Source organism: Crocuta crocuta, unplaced genomic scaffold (assembly GCF_008692635.1).
Source record: "Crocuta crocuta isolate KB4526 unplaced genomic scaffold, BGI_CrCroc_1.0 scaffold93, whole genome shotgun sequence".
Taxonomy (NCBI): domain Eukaryota; kingdom Metazoa; phylum Chordata; class Mammalia; order Carnivora; family Hyaenidae; genus Crocuta; species Crocuta crocuta.
Window position 1 is genome coordinate 5,272,289 of NW_027529641.1, and position 21,599 is coordinate 5,293,887.

The 21,599-nt window shown below is 37.9% G+C and overlaps 1 protein-coding gene across 3 annotated transcripts in view; it reads left to right on the forward strand.

The window, feature by feature from the left end:
- LRRC28 (leucine rich repeat containing 28) overlaps window positions 1-21,599 on the forward strand; it is a 159,370-nt gene that overhangs the window by 27,118 nt on the left and 110,653 nt on the right. For all 3 annotated transcript variants that reach the window (XM_077762380.1, XM_077762377.1, XM_077762378.1), the window contains 2 exons: window positions 7,734-7,771; window positions 8,093-8,230. In XM_077762380.1, the coding sequence (XP_077618506.1) occupies window positions 7,734-7,771; window positions 8,093-8,230 (176 nt within the window). The remainder of the gene's footprint in view (window positions 1-7,733; window positions 7,772-8,092; window positions 8,231-21,599) is intronic.

Genomic DNA, 21,599 nt, shown 5'->3' on the forward strand with positions numbered 1-21,599 from the left:
CTTCTTGACAGTGTTTTGTCTGGCATCTTGTGTTTTGGTATCACATCTAAGAAACTGTTTTAATCCAACATCATGAAGACTTGCCTCTGTTTTTCTTAAGTTGTATAATTTCAGCTCTTACATTTAGGTCTTTGATACACTTTGAGTTAATTTTTGTGCATGATGCAATGTAAAGGTCTAACTTCTGTTTTTGCATATACATATCCAGCTATTTCAGCACCATTTATTGAAAAGGATACCCTTTCCCCATTGAATTGTCTTGGCCTCTTTGCCAAAAATCATCTGACCACAGACATGTCGACATTTTTCTGGATTCTCCATTTTATTCTGTTGATCTATTTGTCTGTCTTTTTGCCAGTAGCACACAACTTGATTACTGTAGCTTTATAGTTGTTTTGAAATTGAGAAGTATGATTCCTTCAACATTATTCCCATTTTCAAAATTGCTTTAGCTCTTCTAAATCTCTTGCATTTCTATGTGAGTTTTAACATTTACTTGTCACATTATGAAGAAAAGAAGGCATCTGCGATCAGTGGTGATGATGGGATTGAATCTTTAGATCAGTATGCGGAATATTGCTATCTTTTGTCTTCTAATCTATGAATGTGAGATGTCTTTCCCTTTAATTTGGTCTTCAGTTTCCTTCAACATGTTTGTGTTTGAACACTGAACACTTCTCAGTATAAAAATCTTGAATTTCTTTTGTTAAACTTATTCCTAAGTATTCTTTTTTTAAAAAAATTTATTTTTAATCAGGCTTTACATTCAGTGGAGAGCGTGGGGCTTGAACTCATGACCCTGAGATTAAGACCTGAAATTAAGAGTTGGACACTTAACTAACTGAGCTACCCAGGTGCCCCAGTATTTATTCTTTTTGATGCTATTATACATGGAATGATTTTTCTTAATTTCACATTAGAAGTGCTCATTGTCTAGTATATAAAACTACACCTGATTTTTGTGTATTGATCTTTTATCCTCAACCTTGCTGAACTCGTTTATTAGCTCTATTTTTTTTTGATGGATTCCATAGGATTTTCTGTATACAAGATCTTGTCATCTGCTGGTGAAAATAGTTTTATTTCTTCCTTTCCAATATGTATGCCTTTTATTTCTTTTTCTTTCTTAATTTCCTGGCTATACCAGAGAATATTGAATAAAAGTTGTGAGACCAGACATCTTTGTGTTGCTTCTGCCTGATGTTCGGGGAAAGCTTTCAGTCTTTTGCCATTCAGTATGATGCTAGCTATAGATTTTTCATAGGTATCCTGTATGTAATTGAGGAAATCCCCTTTTACTGCTTGTTTGTTGAGTATTTTTAGCATTAAAGGGTGTTTGATTTTGTCAGATGATCTTTTTTCATCTATTGAGATGATCATGTGTTTTTTTTTTTTCATCTTGTTAATATGGATGTTGATTTTTGCGTATATGTTGAATAAACCCTGCATCAGTGGGGGTAAATCCCATTTATCGTGAAGTACAACCCTTTTTATATGTTGCTGGGTTTGCCTTACTAGTATTTTGTTGAAGGATTTTGCTTCTATTCAAAAGGGACACTGGTCTGTGGTCTTCTTTTCTTGTGACGTCTGGTTTGGGTATCAAGGTAATATTGGCCTCATGGAATGAGGTCAAAGAGTTCCCTCCTTTCCTTTCCTTTTTTCTTTCTTCTTTTTTTTTTTTTTTTAAAGTTACCTGCTCAGTTACCTTACTAATCACCTGATGACTAGGTTAAAGATTTCCTTTGCTACTTGAATCCAGTAAGTCTCCCCCAGTCTTTGCTGAGGAGCTCTGTTACTCTTTTTTTTCTTTTAATCTTTTATGTATTTCTGAGAGAGAGAAAGAGAGGGAGGGAGAGAGAGAGAGACAGCGTGAGCAGGGGAGGGTCAGAGAGAGAGAGGGAGGCACAGAATCTGAAACAGGCTCCAGGCTCTGAGCTGTCAGCACAGAGCCCGACGCGGGGCTCGAACCCACGAACCGCAAGATCGTGACCTGAGCCTGAGCCGAAGCCAGACAGTTAACCAAGTGAGCCACCCAGGCGCCCTGGAGCTCTGTTATTCTATGGTGGTGTGCCTTCACCTCTCAGCCAGGCATTTGACAGCTTTGCCTTAGCCTGCACTTCTTGCTTATGCAGGAGCCTCACGTTCAGCAGAGGGGATTGCTTCGGGTCTTTTCAGCTCTTTCCTGAGCATTTGCACATTTCTGACCTGCCTTAGACCTTGCAGATTTCCAGAAATATATCAGAGCTTTTCAGAGCTCCTCGGGACATCTTGCCCAGCTTTTCCGTTTAAGGTTTTTGGTCGTCTATTGTTTGCACCAGCTGTTATTTATTGACTCAGGTGGCTGTGAAGTTAAACAATTGCCCCTAATGTGTTTCAACTGGAAAAGGGGTTTTGTACTGGGTAAGTTCCTACGCAGATCAAATTAAAAAGAGCTTTGCAGGTGGGGGGTCTTTCAGGGACCCATGAGACAAAATCATACCACACCAGTTCCCTGAGAGTGAGTGCTTAACTTGGTTCTGTCCCCAGGTGCTAGGCAGGCTGTGGCTTTTTCACTCCGATTGTCAGCTGGGTTTTTGTTTTGTTTTTCCATGTGTCTGCAGAGCTGGAGAGTGAGGGATACAATTAAAAGAAGTGGAATGCCCCAGAGTTCACAGCTTACTGTGCTTACTGAGATTGTTGCCATTTTTCTTAAGTAAACCTTCCTTGTATCACTTTGGTTAGTTTCCAGAGTTTTGTACATAAGCTTCTTACTACTTCTGTCAATACTCTTGCTGATTGTATGTAAAATAATTTTTGGAGGTCCTTAACTCTTTTGCTTTTGTTCTGGATTTGTAGTTTCCTAAGAAATTGCCAAATAATTTTCCAGATTGGCTTCCCTTTTTATATTCTCTCCGAGCAAGGTGTGTTTGTTCCAGTTTCTCCACATCTCACCAGTATTTGCGGTTACTGTTAGTTTTTTGTCATTTTGATAGATGCGTGGTTTCATGTCATTATGATTTGAGTTTATATTTCTCTAATGGTTAATGATACCGAACACCTTTTCAAGAATAATTATTGGTTATTTGTATGTTTTCTTCAGTGAAATGTATTCGTTGCTCATTGCTCATCCAAATTTGTTGGATTTATTTTTAGTCTTGAGTTTTAAGAGGTTTATATATATATATATATAATAGATACACATTCTTTGTTGAATATGTTTATAAATATTTTCTCTCAATTTATAGTTTGTCTTTTCATTCTCTTTTTTAAAGTCTTTTCAAAATTTATTTATTTTGAGAGAGAGAGAGAGAGGGACAGGGACAGAGAGAGAGGAAGAGAGAGAATCCCAAGCAGGCTCAGCACTATCAGTGTAGAGCCCAATGCAGGGCTTGAACTCATGAACAGATGAACTGTGAGAATGTGACCTGAGCCAAAGTTGGACACTTTCACAACTGAGCCACCCAGAGACCCCTATCTCTTCATTCTCTTTCTGTTCTTTTGCAGAGCAAAAGATTTACATTTTATCAGTTCTGCTTTTATGGATCACGTTTTTAGTGTCAAGTCTAAGAATTCCTTGTCTAGCCTTAGGCCCTGAAGGTTTTCTATGAGATAAATCTCACAGTATGTTTTTTTCTCTGAAAATCTAATAATTTTTGTTTTACAGACATCTTCGTAGTCTTGAAGTTTTTGTTTGTTTTGATCTTCTGGAATTAGAATGCATTAAAAAAAAATAAATGGCAAACAGCCCATCTTATTTTATTTTTAAAGTTTATTTTGAGAGAGAGAAAGCGCATGAGCAGGGGAGAGGTAGGGAGAGCAAATCCTAAGCTGGCTTGACGCTGTTAGCACCTAGCTTGATGTGGGGCTTGATCCCATGAACTGTGAGATCATGACCTGAGCCAAGATCAAGAGTTGGATAGATAACCAGCCAACTGAGCCACCCAGGCGCCCCTGGAGTTAAAATTCTTGATGGCATTTTTTTTCTTTCAGCACTTTTAAGATGTTTGTTATCTTCTGGCTTGCATAGTTTTTGAAGAGATATCTTCTATCATTCTTATATGTGCTCCTCTGTATGTAATTTTTTTTTCCCTTTAGCTACACTGAAGATTTTTATTTTTATGCTGGTTTTCAGGGATTTGATTTTGATATACCTTGTTGTGGTTTTCTTTTTCTTTATCCTTGACATTCGTTGAGCTTCTTGGGTTTGTGTCTCTATAGTTTTCATCAAATTTGGCAATTTTTTGATGTTATTTCTTTAGATATTTATTTCTACACTCCTGTCTCTGGTCCCTGTTTCTGGGACTCTTACATGTTTGTTAGACTGTGTAATATTTTCCCTTAATCACTGACACTCTTTTCAGTCTTTTTTTTTTTTCTTTATGTGCTTCAACATGGACAGATTGTATTTCCCTGCCTTCAGTGTCAGCAGTATTTTCTTCGTCAGTATCTAATTTGATATTAATTTCACCTAGTGAAGTTTTCACTTTGTTCATTGTATTTTTGATCTCTAGAAGTTCTGTTTGGTTCTTCTTTATACCTTAATATTTCTCTTGCAGTGTTCATATTGTCCTTTAAATAGGTGGCTCTCTTTGTTATAGTTGTTCTAATGTCCTTGTTTGCTCATTTTATTGTGTCTATTATAGTGGATCTACCTGGATTGACTGTTTTTAATCCTGGTTATTGGTCACATTTTCTTGATTCTTGGCATGTCTACTACTTTTTGATTGGATGCTGGACCTTCTAAGTTTTACACTGGTGAGTCTTCCTTTCTCTTGTGCCTTATTCTGGAACGAGGTTATTTGCAGTTTACTTTGATCCTTTCATGGCTTGTTTCCACACTTTGTGAGGACAGGTCCAGAGTAACCTCTACTTTAGGGGTAGTTTAGCCCTATTACTAAGGCATGGCCTTTATAGGATCTGATTTGAATGTACCAAATAATCAAATTTAAGTGCTGCTCAGCACTTAAATGCCTTCTAGTCCTATGAGAGCTCTGTGGACCATTCAGCAGATAGAGTTTCAGTTACTTTTTGCCTTCGTTACGTTTTAGAAGTTAGCTATCTGTCAAAGAATCCTTACTTAAATTTTTAAAGGATTTTTTTCCCCTGTAGCATCTTTTCCTCCCAAACTCTACCCCATGACCCCACAACTTCCAGTTGCCTCGTTTTCTCTGAATTCTGACTTATGTCTCCATCGGAACTCAGTGAGACTTACATACTTTGTTTGGGACCCTAGTCCTGTACCACAGTTCAGCTTGCATCTAGGCAGAAACGTAGGGATCTTGTATGGCTTGCCTTGTTTCTTCTCTCTCAGGTAAATAATCCTAATTTCCTGTTTTTAATGTCCGAAAATCATGGTGTCATATATTCCTTCCAATTTTCTTTTTGTTTACAGCAGTCAGGTAAATTTGCGCCCTGTTTTTCCATCGTGGCTGGAAATAAAAGTCCTGTTCTTTGAATGTAAAAGAAAATCAGCAAATTTGGGAGCAATTTTATATTTACAGAAAAGTTGTAAATATAGTACAGAGTTCCAGTACACCTCTCACCCACTTTCACCTGTTGTTAACATCTTAAAATTTTGTCAAAACTAAGAAACTGACATTGGGATGTTACTATTAAGTAAACGTCTGTATTTAATTGTATTTAAAACACTGCCAGACCACCTTCCACAGTGGCTGTACTGTTTTGCATTCCCACTGGCAATGAATGAAAGTTCTTGCATTATAAGAGAACATGGTGAAAACTAGTTACAGTGAAACACCAACATTTCAACTAATTTGAAATTACAAAAAGCAAGTAAAGAGAAGTGACTCAAAATTGTTGAGCCTTTCATTACACATGACTCATGATAACTGTATAACAACAATAACAGAGGCATTCACAGCACTCTGATTATTCTGAGAGCTTTACATTTATTGACTTATTTAATCCTTACAACATCCCTTTGTTGGTGGTGATGTTATTCTCTGCTCCTACAGATCATGAAAGTGAGAAGTTGAGTTTGGCCACATGGCTATGGAAATGGAGTCATTCTGGCCCCAGAGCCCGCCCCCTGAACCCTTCCACCAGGGATGATGCTTTTATCAGCTGCACATCAGAATAACTTGAGGTGTTGAGATGGTCTTTCACTTGGTGGGAGATGGTCCTACAGTTCGTAGTTAGGATTGGGAACATTCTCTTCTTACTGTAGACCGAACCTTCACCTTAAAGTAGATACATGTAATGTGTTAAAATACACTTTTTGATTTCATTCATAACAGTGAGCACTTTAGTTCATGTTTTGATTTTGACATTTTAAGATCTTTTTGCATATGTAGAACTTGAGGCAAATGAATTGTGGGTAACTGAAAATCATCTGTCTCTTCATTTTGGTGTCTAGGTGCTCTGGCTTCCATATAACAAATGTAAATGTGTATATATGTGTGTATGTGTGCATGTGTACTTATTTACATATAGTCTTTCAGTTCAGAGAATTTTTAGAGTCTCCTGATAACGCAGTTGGGTATTCCTTCCTGAAATTCATGCTTAAAGAATATTGATTTTAAAATGTGAAATCACTTTGTATGTACAGAGCAAGGAATACCCATATCATAGAATGGTATAATTGTTTAAAACGTGTTAGACCCAGCAGGTTATTGTACCTTCACAGAGTTCATTTAATGCAGCATTGAATAATCTTAAATGTATTAATTTTGTATCTTATTTTGTGTCAGTGACATTTTAACCTTTGATGTTAGGTTTAATAATGTAGAAAAAATTTCAAAATCGATTGGTGAGGTATAGTAAATAAAATGATAGGTTTGAGAAGGTCAGAAAAATCTAGTTCTCTTAAAATCAGTGATGTAAATTTATTTATATTAACATTTTACGTTACATTATGCAGATAGGCTCCATGCTCAGCTTGGGGCCTGAACTCACAGCCCTGAGGCTGAGCTGCATGCTCCACTAACTGAGCCGGCTAGGTGCCCCATAAGTTTATTTTTTAAAATTATTACTATGTGGTCTTCAATTGTCACTGTTTTGCTCTGATCATTGGCTGCTGCTGGTTGTATAAAGTCCCCACCAGAGGGTGCCAAAGATACTTCTGTGGGAAACGTGTTATTTACTTAGGCTTGCCTGGACTTGTCAGCAGGATAACCTTTTTTTTTTTTTCTTTTTTAAGAAAAGAATTTGATTCTTGTTTATGAGATTCCTTTTGCTGTGAAATAAATTATGTACCTTGACAGTTGAGTATTTTGACAGATACTGTAAATGATCAGTATTTAATCTCTCCATTCTTGGTTCTCTGTCAGCATATTAGCTGGAAATAGCTTCGGTTTGCTTACTTTGTAAGTCTTCCATTTGAAATTAAAAGTTACATTTTCATTTACATAGTAAGTGTTGATTTTTCTTTACACAATAGGTGTTTTTCTGAAAACCTGAATGTTTTAAAATGAACTAGCAGAACTAGTAATGTGTTTTGTGAGTTAAGAAAAATAACTCAAAATATATCTGTTTTGTATGGTTTTATTTTAAAATAACAACTTAAATCAGTAAATAGGTTTAATATTTGCCATTTCAGCATAAAATACCATTCTCAAAATACTGTTAGTTATCTGTGATGACCACATGTTTTGTGGCATGCACTTAGAGTGGGGTATGATAGAAAGTTTTGGTCCCCTTATGTTTGATAGACTTCTAAGGGAGCATTTTACAGACTGGTTATCTAGCAAAAGTATTGAATGGTAACAGCTCCGTTTTTCTTCTTCTTTTTCCAGATACCTTCACTCAAATAACATAGTTGTTGTTCCAGAAGGTAAGGGCACTTCCAATTTTTAGTTAGGAGATACCGTAGTTTACACTTTGCTTTATAATAGTACTATAAATTTTGGTTGGTGTATTAGGGAATTTTACTTATAAAGCTTCTTTAGTAATTTCAAAGATTGTCCCCCCTGATTAGTAACTTCAGTTAACAATTTTGATTAAATTAAAAGATCTATGTCTTAACTATTTTGCGAGCAACAGAGACAGAGATATTAAGTATTAAAATGTTTTAATTGGTAGTACTTGCATTAAAGATTTGTCATAACACTTGGGTCAGATTAATTTTGGCTTTACCTTTCTTTTCTTCTTGAAGCCATTGGATCCCTCGTAAAACTCCAATATTTGGATCTTAGTGACAATGCCTTAGAAATTGTTTGCCCAGAAATTGGTCGTCTGAGAGCTTTACGTCATCTTCGGTTAGCTAACAACCAACTGCAATTCCTACCTCCAGGTAATCATAGTCTGTAGCACTCAGTAATTTCTTGTCTATTTACAAATCTCTTATGCCTGCTTCTCACTGTGTGTCTAGGCAGTGTGCTTTGGGTGTATTTGGGATTTGGGGCGGTCCGTTTGTTTGAAGATGAAACTAAGGGTGAAATGTGTTTAAGGGTGTTTTCCCTGATGCAGTCGTAAGAAAGTGGCATTTATGCTTTTACCTACAATTATTACAATTACCCATTGCAGTCAGTGCCCCATCAAGTCACTGCCCTGATGAAATATTTGTACAAAAAAGTAATTCAGTTTGGAATATTTTACATAGAGAATTCAGATGAACTTTGCATGATGTAATCATTTTAGTATTCAAAAAGGAAATACATACCCTGTTTTCTCTCATTCTCTAGTGAGGTAATTGTTGTACATTAACTTTGATTTAATAAATCTTACTAGAATTTCATAGCAGAATTTAAGTTTGAGTCCAGGGACTAATCAGTAGTGCCTACTGAACATCCTCTTAGATTGTGATGTGCCCAAGTTAGCACCAAACGTCCGCATTCTCCTGAACTACCATTAAACCCCTTGACTTTCTTTTTTTTTTTTTAATATATTTTTATTTATTTCTAGGAGAGAGAGAGACANCTTTGTGAATCCGTACATTTGCAGATCTTGTCATATGTTGTTTCCCATATAAAAAAAAAAAGAAAGATGAAATATGTAAAAGAAATTTTTTTAACTTGTGCTTGAGGTGTTATATGAAAGTTACTCTGCATTTAAGAATGATGTCACATTGTTGAGGCTCATTTCTACTTAGTAACTTAGGAACACCAACCAGTCTCTTGGTGTATCCAGGCGAAATGTGTGATTCAGCCATAATTACAAATTATTACTACCTGTCGTGGGACTCCAGGGTCACATGAGAATGTCAAAAACTGCTTGTGTTTAATACACAAATGAAAAAATCTGTAATATTTCTTTGTGATATAAAAAAACACCTTCTTTAAAGGTTTTCAAATATAAAAATTTCTGAGTCAAACATAGTAATGGATTAATTTTTTAGACTTTACATGCTGGCCTCACTATGTAGGTTCAATATTGTTTACAAAAAGAGTACAGCAGTTGACTCTGCTTAAGAAGTTCTTTAACCCCATATAATTACTCTCTTACAATTTCCAGTTATAGTTACTACAAAGAATTTCAATGTGGTGTAGGAGTCTGATCTTTCCTCTAGAGTTTATTGTGTATAATTGGGCCCAATGCTGTTTTATCATTCTAGCTTTCATCAAGTTTGTATATTCAGATACTCAGGAAATTAGACTCTATTTTGGAGATTGCCTAGGAAATGTATCAGTAAAGATAATACTTTGGGTTTTCATACTCTCGTATATGAAACTTCTACAGATCTATTGTAGAATCAAAATACATGAATATAATAGTGTATTTATAAGCCCCTTTTAATATAAATTTAAGGAACATATGAGAAATACAATTCTCTGTTAAACCATTGTTCCTTGTATTCTATTATTCTGTTTTTTCCTGTAATATAAGAACATTTTGTGGTAGAATGTGGTCATTTCCTTCCATTATATACTCTTGGAGGTTAAGGATGTGCTACCAATATCAGTGACTGCTTCCTAATAACCAGCGAAGGGTATAGGTTTTCTGACTGCTTTCATATCATTTTTAATTTATATCTCTCTCACCCGTTGTGTGATAGATTTGAAGCACTTACTTCTCATTTTATTTCCATAGCTTCCTTCTGTTGCATATGTTTGGTTTTGCCTGTTTTGAGTAAAATTACATGTAGTAATAACTATACTTTGTATATGTGCTGCTGAAGTGAGCACAGTAATAACTATACTTTTTTTTTTTTTTTACAAATAGTTNTAATAACTATACTTTGAATAGAAACTTTTGGCTGAGGCATGTGTAGATTTTTTTTGTTGTTCTAGACCATCATGAGTGGCAATGGACTAGATTTTACTAATTATTTGATTCACTTTATTTATCTTTTATGAGGTAATTTCAAGTGTTAACGATTTGGATGGCGAAGGGCCTAGGTTCACGGCCCCCAGTGTTTGCTCACATTGGGCATATTCACTGGGAAAATATTCTAAGTGTAGTAAAAAGAAAACGTGAGGGCCTCCCATGTTGTCTCCATTTGATGACAGTAGAGATCAGCTAATGCTTGATGGTTAGCGCCTCCTGTCCAGCCCAGGCTATTATGTATAGACTTCTATGTGTTATATTTCCTCAAAAGACTTAGCGTTTCATTATGTGTATTTGTTGTGGTTGAAAACCTTTGAGTATAATTTCATATTCAGTATTTAAAATTTGAAAAATTTTATACAAGTATGTAGAAAATCCGAAACATGAAATATCTACATGCATGTAGAGTTTTAAAATTAGTATCCAGAAACGGATTAGAGGGGCGCCTGGGTGGCTCAGTCAGTTGAGCGTCTGACTTCAGCTCAGGTCATGATCTCACGGTTTGTGGGTTCGGGCCCCGCGTCGGGCTCTGTGCTGACAGCTCAGAGCCTAGAGCCTGTCTTCGGATTCTGTGTCTCCCTCTCTCTCCGACCCTCCCCTCCTCATGCTCTCTCTCTCCTTCAGAAATAAATAAAACATTTAAAAAAATTTAAAAAATGAAAAGAAAAATAAAAAAACGGATTACTGGGGTTTCATGAACGCCGTGAACCTTGCACAGTTTGATAACTGTGATTGTGCACATGTTATGAAGAAGGTCCAGGGTTTCCACCAGTTTCTCAAGCACACCCATGCCTCGTGTGGCTGATTTTGTTGAGCTGTCTGCCAGCACCCACATGGCCGCGGCCCTGGGACCTGGGGCCCATCTTCTGGGATGTATCTTTTCCCCATTCGGGTCGATCGCCTGTCCTCACGTTTTCCTACCTTGTGACATGGCCTTGTCTCTACAGTTGATTGGTCCTGGTGTCGGTACCTGACCCAGGGCCGTTCTCACCCTGGGAATTTTAGAGGAGGCTGCTGGGGGACAAGGAAAGAGGGTAAGAGACAGCAGGGAAAACGGAAAAAGAAAATCCGTCTCTTTCTCTCTGGGCTGTTGCACAACGCTGTGTAATCTTGTAAGGTCCTGGGAAGTAGGCACACGGACTGGGAAACCAGAAAAGAAAGAAAGATGAAGCAGATACACAGACAGAAGTTGGTGGCAGAGACTTTCTAAGTTTTCTTCAGTATCTCAGTTGCTGGGTGTGTTCTTATGGCTCATAGGCTTTGTGCTTAAGATCACTCCACTTGGCTTCTGTGAATTGCAGCCAAAAGAGACCCACGTCACATAGCTGCCCCAAAGGCTTCACACAGCCATTCTGGGGAATAGGATTAATTGTATCTTGAACTCTCCTCTTTGCTTAACTCGTAATGCTTTGAAATCGCAAAGGCTCTTATTAGTAATAGAAAGTTAGAGTTAGCAATAGCATGACCTGTATGTTAGCAATAGTGTGTGTGTAAAGTGGCTCATTCTATCATCTGGTTTTTTTCCTCTTTGCAATGTCCTTTGCACCCTATTAGATCGATCGATCAATCGATCTCTCTCTCTCTCTCTCTCCCTCCCCCTCCCTCTCTCTCCTCTTTTTTTTCCCTGAGTACAGGTCATTTTTTAGGAGCAACAGAGAACACTGGTGTGAAGTAGTGACAGGATACAGGAATGTAGAGGCAGCTTAGAAACAATGTGTTATTAAGCCAGTGTAGAGGAGGGACCGGTTTTCCTCTGCCCTCTTAGGGTCTCCAGCTGGGCCTAAGAACTAACTGACATAAGAAAGATCAACAGGAGAAAAGTATACAGATTTTATTTAGTAACTTTTACATGTTCAAAGGAAATTTCACAAGAAAAGTGAAGACCTGAAGGAGAAGTGAAAGCCAAACACCTCTACACTAGGTTGGACAAAGGGTAGTACTTAGGAAAATGTGACCAGACAAAGGGGTTCGGGTTAGGGCACTTAGTTGTGAAACAGTGACTAGGAATGTAAGGGTTGGTTTGACAAGTTTGGTTTGTTAAGATTTCCCTGGGCCTTGACTCTGCATTTCTGGCAGGAAGAATGTCTCCTGCCTAGGGGAAGCCTGGGTGTCTCAGTCGGTTAAGCATCCGATTCTAGCTCAGGTCATGATCTCACATTTCGTGGGTTTGAATCCCGCGTCAGGCTCTGTGCTGACAGCTCAGAGCCTGGAACCTGCTTCGGATTCTGTGTCTCCCTCTCTTTCTTTGCCCCTTCCCAGCTCGTGCCTGTCTCACTGTCTCTCAAAAATAAATAAACATTAAAAAAAAAAAAAAAGAATATCTCCCTCCTGGTACAGGGAGGACACCTTTTACATGGGAGTTTCTCTCATGCTTTTAGGAAGAAATGTGCCTGTTGCTTCTCCTACTTTCCAGGGCCTTTAACTCAAAAGAATTAATGTGCCAGACTAGCATATTTTGGGTTGACATGCTCTGAACTCCTCCACCAGCCACCACAGCGGGCCACGACAGCTTAATCCTACATAAAGCACATCCCTTCGAATCCTCCCGCTCAGGTGTTGAGAGGCCTAGGCGTTAGAACATCAACCCCTCAGCATTATTGGTTCAGAGTTGCTTGGGTGAGAGGGCACTTGTGGCACGTTGTACCTACACAGACGTGGCGGACAGAGCGGCAGCCTGCTGTAGAGAAGGCCTCAGTCACAGGGCTGTCGATGCTGGCAGTGGTGACTGAGCAGAGAACACCGAAGGTCTGCGTGCTATATGCATGGGCTCTGGCAGACACCATGCACCACAGACTGAGGAAAGGTGCTTGACACACCTGCTTGAAACATCTTCCTTAGTCCATTACCCGGCCTGGAAGATGAGGCTAATTTAATAGTATGAATTTAACTTGTCTCCAAGGTGAATAAATAATCATCACTCAAAAAAAAAAAAAAAGTCTTCCGGATTATTGACNCGACTGAGCAGAGAACGCTGAAGGTCTGCGTGCTATATGCATTGGCTCTGGCAGACACCATGCACCACAGACTGAGGAAAGGTGCTTGACACACCTGCTTGAAACATCTTCCTTAGTCCATTACCCGGCCTGGAAGATGAGGCTAATTTAATAGTATGAATTTAACTTGTCTCCAAGGTGAATAAATAATCATCACTCAAAAAAAAAAAAAAGTCTTCCGGATTATTGACGTCATGGTCTATGGTATAAGAACTTTGGAAACTTGAAGCACTATTTTCCTGAGCAGACTTAGTTCCCTTTAAGAAAAATTATTATTTTAATAACTTGGTATTTTGTTTGGCAATGAGTTTTGTAGGTTTGTATCCAAATACCATAAGGAGAAAGATAAATGAGTATTTTGGCTTATTTTTTTTTTTTTTTACTGTGGTATCTTGAAATTTTATTTTTAATCTTTGTTTCTTTTTCACACATAAAAATTAAACACATTTTTAAGGTATGCCACATGAGTTTTTGATATATGTGTACATTGTGAAATGATTACCACAGTGAAACTAATTATCACCCTGCATAGTTTGTGTACGCACGCATGTGTGTGGTGAGAACACTTGAGATCCACTCTTAGCAAATTTGAAATACACATTATTAATGGTGTATTAATAATACATATACAAATGTATTACTGATACATTATTATTAGTTGCTTTCTTTTTAAAAAACTTTTTATTATGGAAACTTTGAAATATAAAAGCAGACAGAATAGAATGCTGTACCCCCATCTACCCAACACCTAACTTGAACAATTATCACAGCCATCTTCTCTCTTGTATTTTTGTTTTAATTTTTGTGCTTTGTATTTTTGTCTTACAGTTTTTTTTTAATGAGGTAAAATTTGCATACAGTGGGATGCACAAATGTACACCTCTGAGTTTTGACAGATGGACATACCCATGTAATCAATATTGTAGTCAAGATACAGAACATTTCTGTTAACCCAGAAAGTACTCTCGCGTCTCCTCCAGCTTCAGGGAACACTCTTCTGACTTCTGCGACCACAGACTAATGGAATCTGTTGTTGAACGTAATATATGCAGAACCATACAGCACGCTCTGTGTGGCTTCCTTCACTCAAAATAATGGCTTCAAGATGAGTCCATGCTGTTGCATATATTGGGAGTTCATTCTTCTTTATAATTTGCAGAGCGGTATTCTAATGTTTGAGTATACAATTTATATATTTATTTTCCTCTTGGTGGACATACAGTTTTCTCCTAGCTCTGGACTATGATGACTGCAGCTAATATCAAACATTCTTGTGTAAGGCTTTTCATGGATGTATGTTCTCATATGTATGTTCCCTTATTACAGTTTACTTATGGTGTTATACCACTTAATGTAAATTGTAAGAATCTTCTAGTAGTATACTTCCATGTACCTTCCTTATTATTATTTTATCATATTTTTTCTATATATATTATGAACCCTGCAATATAGTATCTATACTACAACAGTTAGTTGTCTTTAAAGGAAATCAAGGTAATAAAAAAGAGGTATTCTTTGTATTTACCCACATACGTACTATTACTTGTGCTTTTCATTCTTTCCTGTAGTTGAATTTTCTCTCTGGTATTGTTTCTCTTCACCCCGAAGTACTTCCTTTAGTACTTCTTGCCATGCAGGTCCACTGGCAGTCCGCTATCTCAATTTTCCTTATGCAAAAATGTCTTTATTTTTGAAGAGTATTTTCTCTGGATATAGAATTCTCAGTTGACAGGATTTCTTTCCGGCACTTTATGAAGGTGACCTTTCATGGTCTTCTGACCCCATTGTTTCTGATGAGAAATTAGTTGCAATTTGTGTCATTGTTACACTGTGTATAATACCTTTGTCCGTGGCTATATTAAAATTTTTCTCTCTGTCTTTTGCTAGCAGTTTGTTTATGATGTGGCACATTGTAGGATTTTTAAAATATCCCAGTTGGGGTTTTTCTTGATTCCCAAATTGGGAAGTTTTCTGTCATTATTTCTTGAAATATTTTTTCTGCCCTGTTTCCACTCTTTCGAGAACTCTAGTTCCACACATTAAATCATTTGACACTTGTTTCACATGTTCCCAAAACTTTGTTTTTATTTAAAAAAATATGTTTTTCTCCCAATCTAAAGGTTGGATGATACCTTCTGACCGGTCTTCTGCTCACTACCTTCCTTTGCGCTCTCCTATATGCTCTTCACTAAACACCTGTTCACCCTCACACAGCTTGCTCCACTCTCGTGTCCTGGCCTACATTTTCCAGCTGCTTCAGCTAGCTAGGCCAGACCTCTGGCTCTTCTGCTCTGTGAGACTGCTGAGCACTGCTTGGGCTCCACTTCACTGTGCTGTGGCCCAGCGTGAGCCCCTGGGCAGAAAGCCACATCCAGCACATCCCTCACCTCTTGTGTTTCCCGTATTTCAAAGATCAAAGTTCTCTGTTTCCTGCCTGTTGCTTGAGAACTGTTGCCTCATATTTTTGAGTAGTTTTATTCTATTTTGATGGGGAACAAGTCTGGTGTCAGTGACCCTGTCATATCTGGGAGTGGGAGTCTTATTTGATGTTCTTTGATGTCTCACCTGATTGCTAACCTGTATGCTTTCATATGTACAAATTATGTACCACTTAAACATTTGTATATTGCCTTCTACTTCTGGCATCAGAACTGGAACATTATTTGTTACAGAGCAAATTTAAACTCATTTTATTCCAACTGACTTTTCTGACTTGATCAAGTAAAATTATGTGATTTATTAAGAAGACAAATACCATGCACTTACAAATAAAGGAATATTAGGGCAAGCTTTCTATTGGTGCAGAGCTACTTGGCAAACATTTTTTTGATTCACCCTTTGGTAAAGACCACAAGGGATAGTGGGTATTAGAAGCATCCACTCATTCTTGATAGTCAACAGAAGCCTGATGCTTTTGCAATTTGCTGTAAACTCCCATGAGAGAAGGTTGTGGTAAGAAACAAACAACAAAATGTAACCAGGAGTCGGAAAAGATGTTGCTTACATCTGGCATATAAATCAGCCTGTTTTTTTTGAAATGTTTTTATCCTTGAAAAGTTGTTTTGCATACCAAAAAAGGAAAGACTTTTAGTCCAAATTAAAAACATTAAAGCAGTCTATGTTGTACTTTAATAATAAAAAATTTAAAAAACAGAAGCACATATGTATGCAAAAATAAAATACACAAGCACAGAAATATGTGCTACGTATAACTAGCATGAATTGTTCCCAAAACTCAGCTTTCAAGTGTGGTCAAATTTATTACTTTTTTTTTCTTTTTTCTTTTCTTTTTGGAGAGGGAGAGAGAGTATGTGCCATGGAGAAGGGTAGAAGGAGAGAGAGAGAATCTTAAGCAGGCATGGAGCCTGATGCAGACCTTGATCCCACGACCCTGGGATCATGACCTGAATTGAAATCAAGAGTCGGACATCCCACCAACTAAGCCATCCATGTGCCCCTAGTTTTCTTAAAAATGTGATTCTCTTCCAGTTGAGCCTCTTACTGCTTTATTGAAATGAAATCTAGCGTCTCTTCTTAGACCTGTCGTGTTGCCACCTAAATTGTTCTGGAATCTGTGCTCGCTGGTCTGATGTGGAGTGGGGGGAGGGAGGGGAGCACATCAGCCTTCCTGCTCTGGAGCACGTAGCAGCAATGGAGCCTGGTCATTCCAGGCCTTCCGCCATTGCTCACTACCCCATTTGGTGAGACGCTGTTGGCATAATCTGACAGACGATAGCATGGAGCTGCATGCTTCTCCAGAAGTGCTGACCCTCCTCCTGTGGGTACAGACGGGTCACTGGCATTCCCTGAGTTACGGTTTCTGGGAACACTGTGTGGCTCCAGGAACACTGGGTCAGCCCTGGTTTCATTGCCGTCTCTTCCTTTGTACCTCAGGGATCAACTTAGAGGGGAAATAGAGCAGCTCTCTTTTTGAATCCTCAAACACAAAGGGTCTTATTGTACCTCCTCTTCCCCAAATCTTCATGGCTCTTCACCCCATAGTACCCTCCTTGGTGGCTACTGTAGTAATTCGGGGTAATTTATCCTCCTGGGGAGAATCAGCTTTTCACTCATTCCGCGTTGGTGCTGGTAAAATAACTAGCTAGCACTTTTCTCGCTAATAAAGAGTCTAAATAATTAATCTCTGGCAGAGCACCCCTCTGGTGTCACCAGGCTGTACATGTATATATGTGTGCATATATGGGGTACTTACTGTGCCATCTACCCAGCAAGAACCATCTCCTGGTTTCAGAGTACCAAGCTGTGTATTAGAGGAAGGGGGGCTGGTGAACGTGAACAAACTCTAGACCCAGATTTCAAAGGAGCTTATGATATTTTATTGTCCAGTATCCTAAACTGATACTTGTACTCCAAAGAAGAGACTAGACAGAGAGGCTAGAGAAGTATTGTGTTAGGACTCTGTCATCTTCGTGCAGTGCAGAGTGGTTAACATTTGATAACTAATGAATAGAGGGATAAAATCTAACAACTTGCCCATCCTTAGCTTGCTAGATGACCACTGAGTTAATGAATAAATTGTCTACCAGAGTCCTAAACTCATATTCAGAATTTGTTCTTTCAGTGTCTCTCACAGATGTAACATTGCCTCATTAGTGTCTTTGTTATACATAATACTCTTGTTAGGTGATTTTATACTGTAGCTAAACATATATTAGTAATTTTATGGTAATAGATTTTTTTGATTTTTATGTAAAATTATCTTGGTAAACTACATTAGGTAAAACACATGGATTTTTCTGGGGTGCCTGGGTGGCACCGTCAGTTAAGCATCCGACTCTTGGTTTCAGTTCAGGTCATGATCTCACAGTTGGTGAGATCAAGCCCCGTGTCAGGATCTGCGCTGATAGCATGAAGCCTGTTTGGGACGCTTGCTCTCTGCCCCTCCCCCTCTCATATGCACTCTCTCTTAAAATAAATAAACATTAAAAACAAAACAAAACAAAAAAACATATGGATTTCCCAGAAAAAATGTTTTTACTATAGATACTATTACATATTGTGCAATAGTTACAGATGGAGCTAAAACTTTAAAATTTTATTTACAAACTTTTCCAAGCTTTAAAAATTGGGAAAAGGGGTGCCTGGGTGGCTTAGTCGGTTAAGCATCCGACTTTCGCTTAGGTCATGATCTCGTGGTTCGTGGGTTCAAGCCCCGCATCGGGCTCTGTGCTGACTGCCAGCTCAGAGCCTGGAGCCTGTTTCAGTCTGTGACTCCCTCTCTCTCTGACCCTCCCCTGCTCACGCTGTCTCTGTCTCTCCTTGAAATAAAAAAAAAAAAAATGGGAAAAACTTTGGAATCAAAATGGCTATTAAAATTCCTCTGAAAGAAAAAGAGTTTTGTGTTCTGGACCATGCATCCTTTTCAGTGTCAGATAAATACAGAAAATACTCCTTTTTAGGAAAGATGTGAAGGGAAATGGCGGAACACGTGCCAAATGTCTGAAAAACAAAAGTTCATTGTGATGATACTTTTTAAAGGCAAAAGGAGAAAAGTTAGTCCTTCAAGACTTGGAAAGCCTCTCCCATCAATCATGCTACTGGCTAAGGCATGTTGAATTCCTTTCCATGGTCCGTTCCTTTGTGAAAAGATTTAAAAGCAGCTAACGTCATACCAGCAGCGACCCAGTTTGAAATCCTAAGGGGAATATTTCCAAATTCACTTTGCATGCAGCGCTGTCTCTCTTCCCTTTCTGTGTACAATTCATTTTCTGTATCGTGGTCTCTTACGAGCCTGGTGCTGATTGGGAACCCTGACCACAGTACCGAGGTCAGGTGAAGAGGATTTAAGAAGTCATGCATGAGGCCAAGGGCCTGAGCTGATGTGCCGTGGTGTTCTGGAGCAGACGATGTGGATTTGAGCTTTCTCGTTATTTCATCCCTCCAGTGCATCCAGCACTTGTCTGTCACACACAATCCTTTCAGGATATTGTCATTCTGAATTACAGATTTGAAAAACTACTCCTACAAGTTAAAATCCTTCACTGAAATAATTTGCCAAAAGCGTTGTGGTTGCAGTGACAGAAGCCCGTAATGGGTTCATAACCATGTGTTATCATGAATACCAGGAATTAGGTTTTTTTTTTTAAAAAAAGCTGATGTATATAAATGATCTTAATTTTTTGGAGTGAATGTTCTTAAGAACTAACAAAATGTGTTTTTTTTTTTTAAGGTNTTTAAAACTGATGTATATAAATGATCTTAATTTTTTGGAGTGAATGTTCTTAAGAACTAACAAAATGTGTTTTTTTTTTTAAGGTACAACTTCTTAATGCAAATTCAGAGATTTAATTGTTATTTTTGGATCTAAATCAGTTTGCAGTATAGTACTTTCAAGGTGGTGTGGAGTAATTTCTGTCGTAGTTTTGGTATCTTGGCAAAACTTGGGGTTCATAGTTCATTTTTATTAAAGAGCTTTTGAGTATTAAATAGGTTTTTCATGTATTAAAAGTGATTTGATTTGTATTTATGAACCAGTCTTTGAAAAAGCAAGTTTTAAATAGATACATTTAGGGGCGTCTGGGTGGCTCACTTGGTTAAGCATCCGACTTCAGCTCAGGTCATGATCTCACAGTTTGCGGGTTTGAGCCCCGAGTCGGGTTCTGTGCTGACAGCTCAGAGCCTGGAGCCTGTTTCAGATTCTGTGTCTCCCTCTCTCTGCCCTTCCCCTACTCATGCTATGTCTCTCTCTCTCTCAAATAAACTATTAAAAAAAAAGTAAAATAAATAGATACATTTAAAAAGATTATATTTTCATGGTTATTTTATAGCTGTTAGTATTTTTTTTTTTACCTTGATTTCAGTATGTTGCTTTTGTGACATGATCAGAAAATTATAGTTTTAGGTCAAACTGTATAATTGTGAAGAAAAACTAACTGGCAGCATATGGGTTATTTCCTAATAACTATTGTTTTCAATGCATAAAACATTTATTTTATTTCATATTTTATTTGAGCTTGCTCTTTGTTTACTTCATCTTTAAATTGTTTTAACCTGGGGCGCCTGGGTGGCTTAGTCGGTTAAGCGTCCGACTTTCGCTTAGGTCATGATCTCGCGGTTCGTGGGTTCGAGCCCCGCGTCGGGCTCTGTGCTGACTGCCAGCTCAGAGCCTGGAGCCTGTTTCAGAGTCTGTGTCTCCCACTCTCTCTGACCCTGCCCTGCTCACGCTGTCTCTCTCTCTGTCTCTCTCCTAGAAATAAATAAAACATTTAAAAAAAAAATTGTTTTAACCTGTTAAAAGTTTGTTTTAAGTCATACTGTCTTTTGTGGCAGTAGTTTTAAAGGTAATTGTTTTAGTGAATGAAAAATTTTATGATTTGCCAAGGGTTGATGGAAGGAGAAGTAATTAAAATTTAGTTTGATATGATTTGTTACCACCAACCCCCCTTGCTGCCAACAGCTACATCACAGTTCTTTGTTGAATGCTTTTTACTATTCCTTTTTTAAAAATCAAAATTTTAGGGGCACCTGGGTGGCTCAGTCAGTTGAGCGTCTGACTTCGGCTCAGGTCATGATCTTACGGCTCGTAAGCCCCACTTAGGGCTCTGTGCGGGCAGCTAGCTCAGAGCCTGGAGCCTGTTTCAGATTCTGTGTCTCCCTCTCTCTCTGACCCTCCCCTGCTCATGCTGTCTCTCTCTCTCTCTCTCTCAGAAATAAATAAAATTTAGAAAAAAAAGAAAAGAAAAGAAAGAGAATTAAAGTCTGGCAGGTCTGTTTTGATGTTTTTTTTCTTTCTAATTTCAAAAGTTTGGCATTTATTGGGGCCACCTGGGTGGCTCAGTCAGTTAAGCGTCTGGCTTTCCATATCGGCTCAGGTCATGATCTCACGGTTCATGAGATTGAGCCTTGTGTGGAGCCCTGCTGCCAGCATGGAGCTTTCTTGGGATTCTCTTCCTCTCTCTCTGTACCTATCCTGTTTGCTCACTCGTGTCCTCTCTCAAAAATAAACAAACATTAAAAAATTGTTATTTATAATTTAGTGTGAACTTACTGTAGTATCAGCGTCTTAGTATCTTTTAGGAGAAGATACTACAAAAAACCAGGTTTTGTAGAAGTTCTATTATTTATTTATACGTGTAGGTTCCTAACATGAATCCATTTTCCTTAAATGAGATGGTTTTTAGTGTACTTTTATAGTCATTATTGTAAAATGTTGAAATAATCAAGCTTGTCGGAAATAGTAGCTGAAAAGTACAAATGGGTATGTAGAGTAATTCAGAATCTTTCTTTCCTTTATTCATTTGTACCTTCTTTTAAAATTTAAGTATGTATTTTTATGAAGGTTTAAGTTTTTTATAAAATTAAAAATCTAATTATTTAAATCCTCAGCTGAGTAACCAAAGAAATATTTATATAATTTTATCTTTGCATGACTTGAAAAAGATG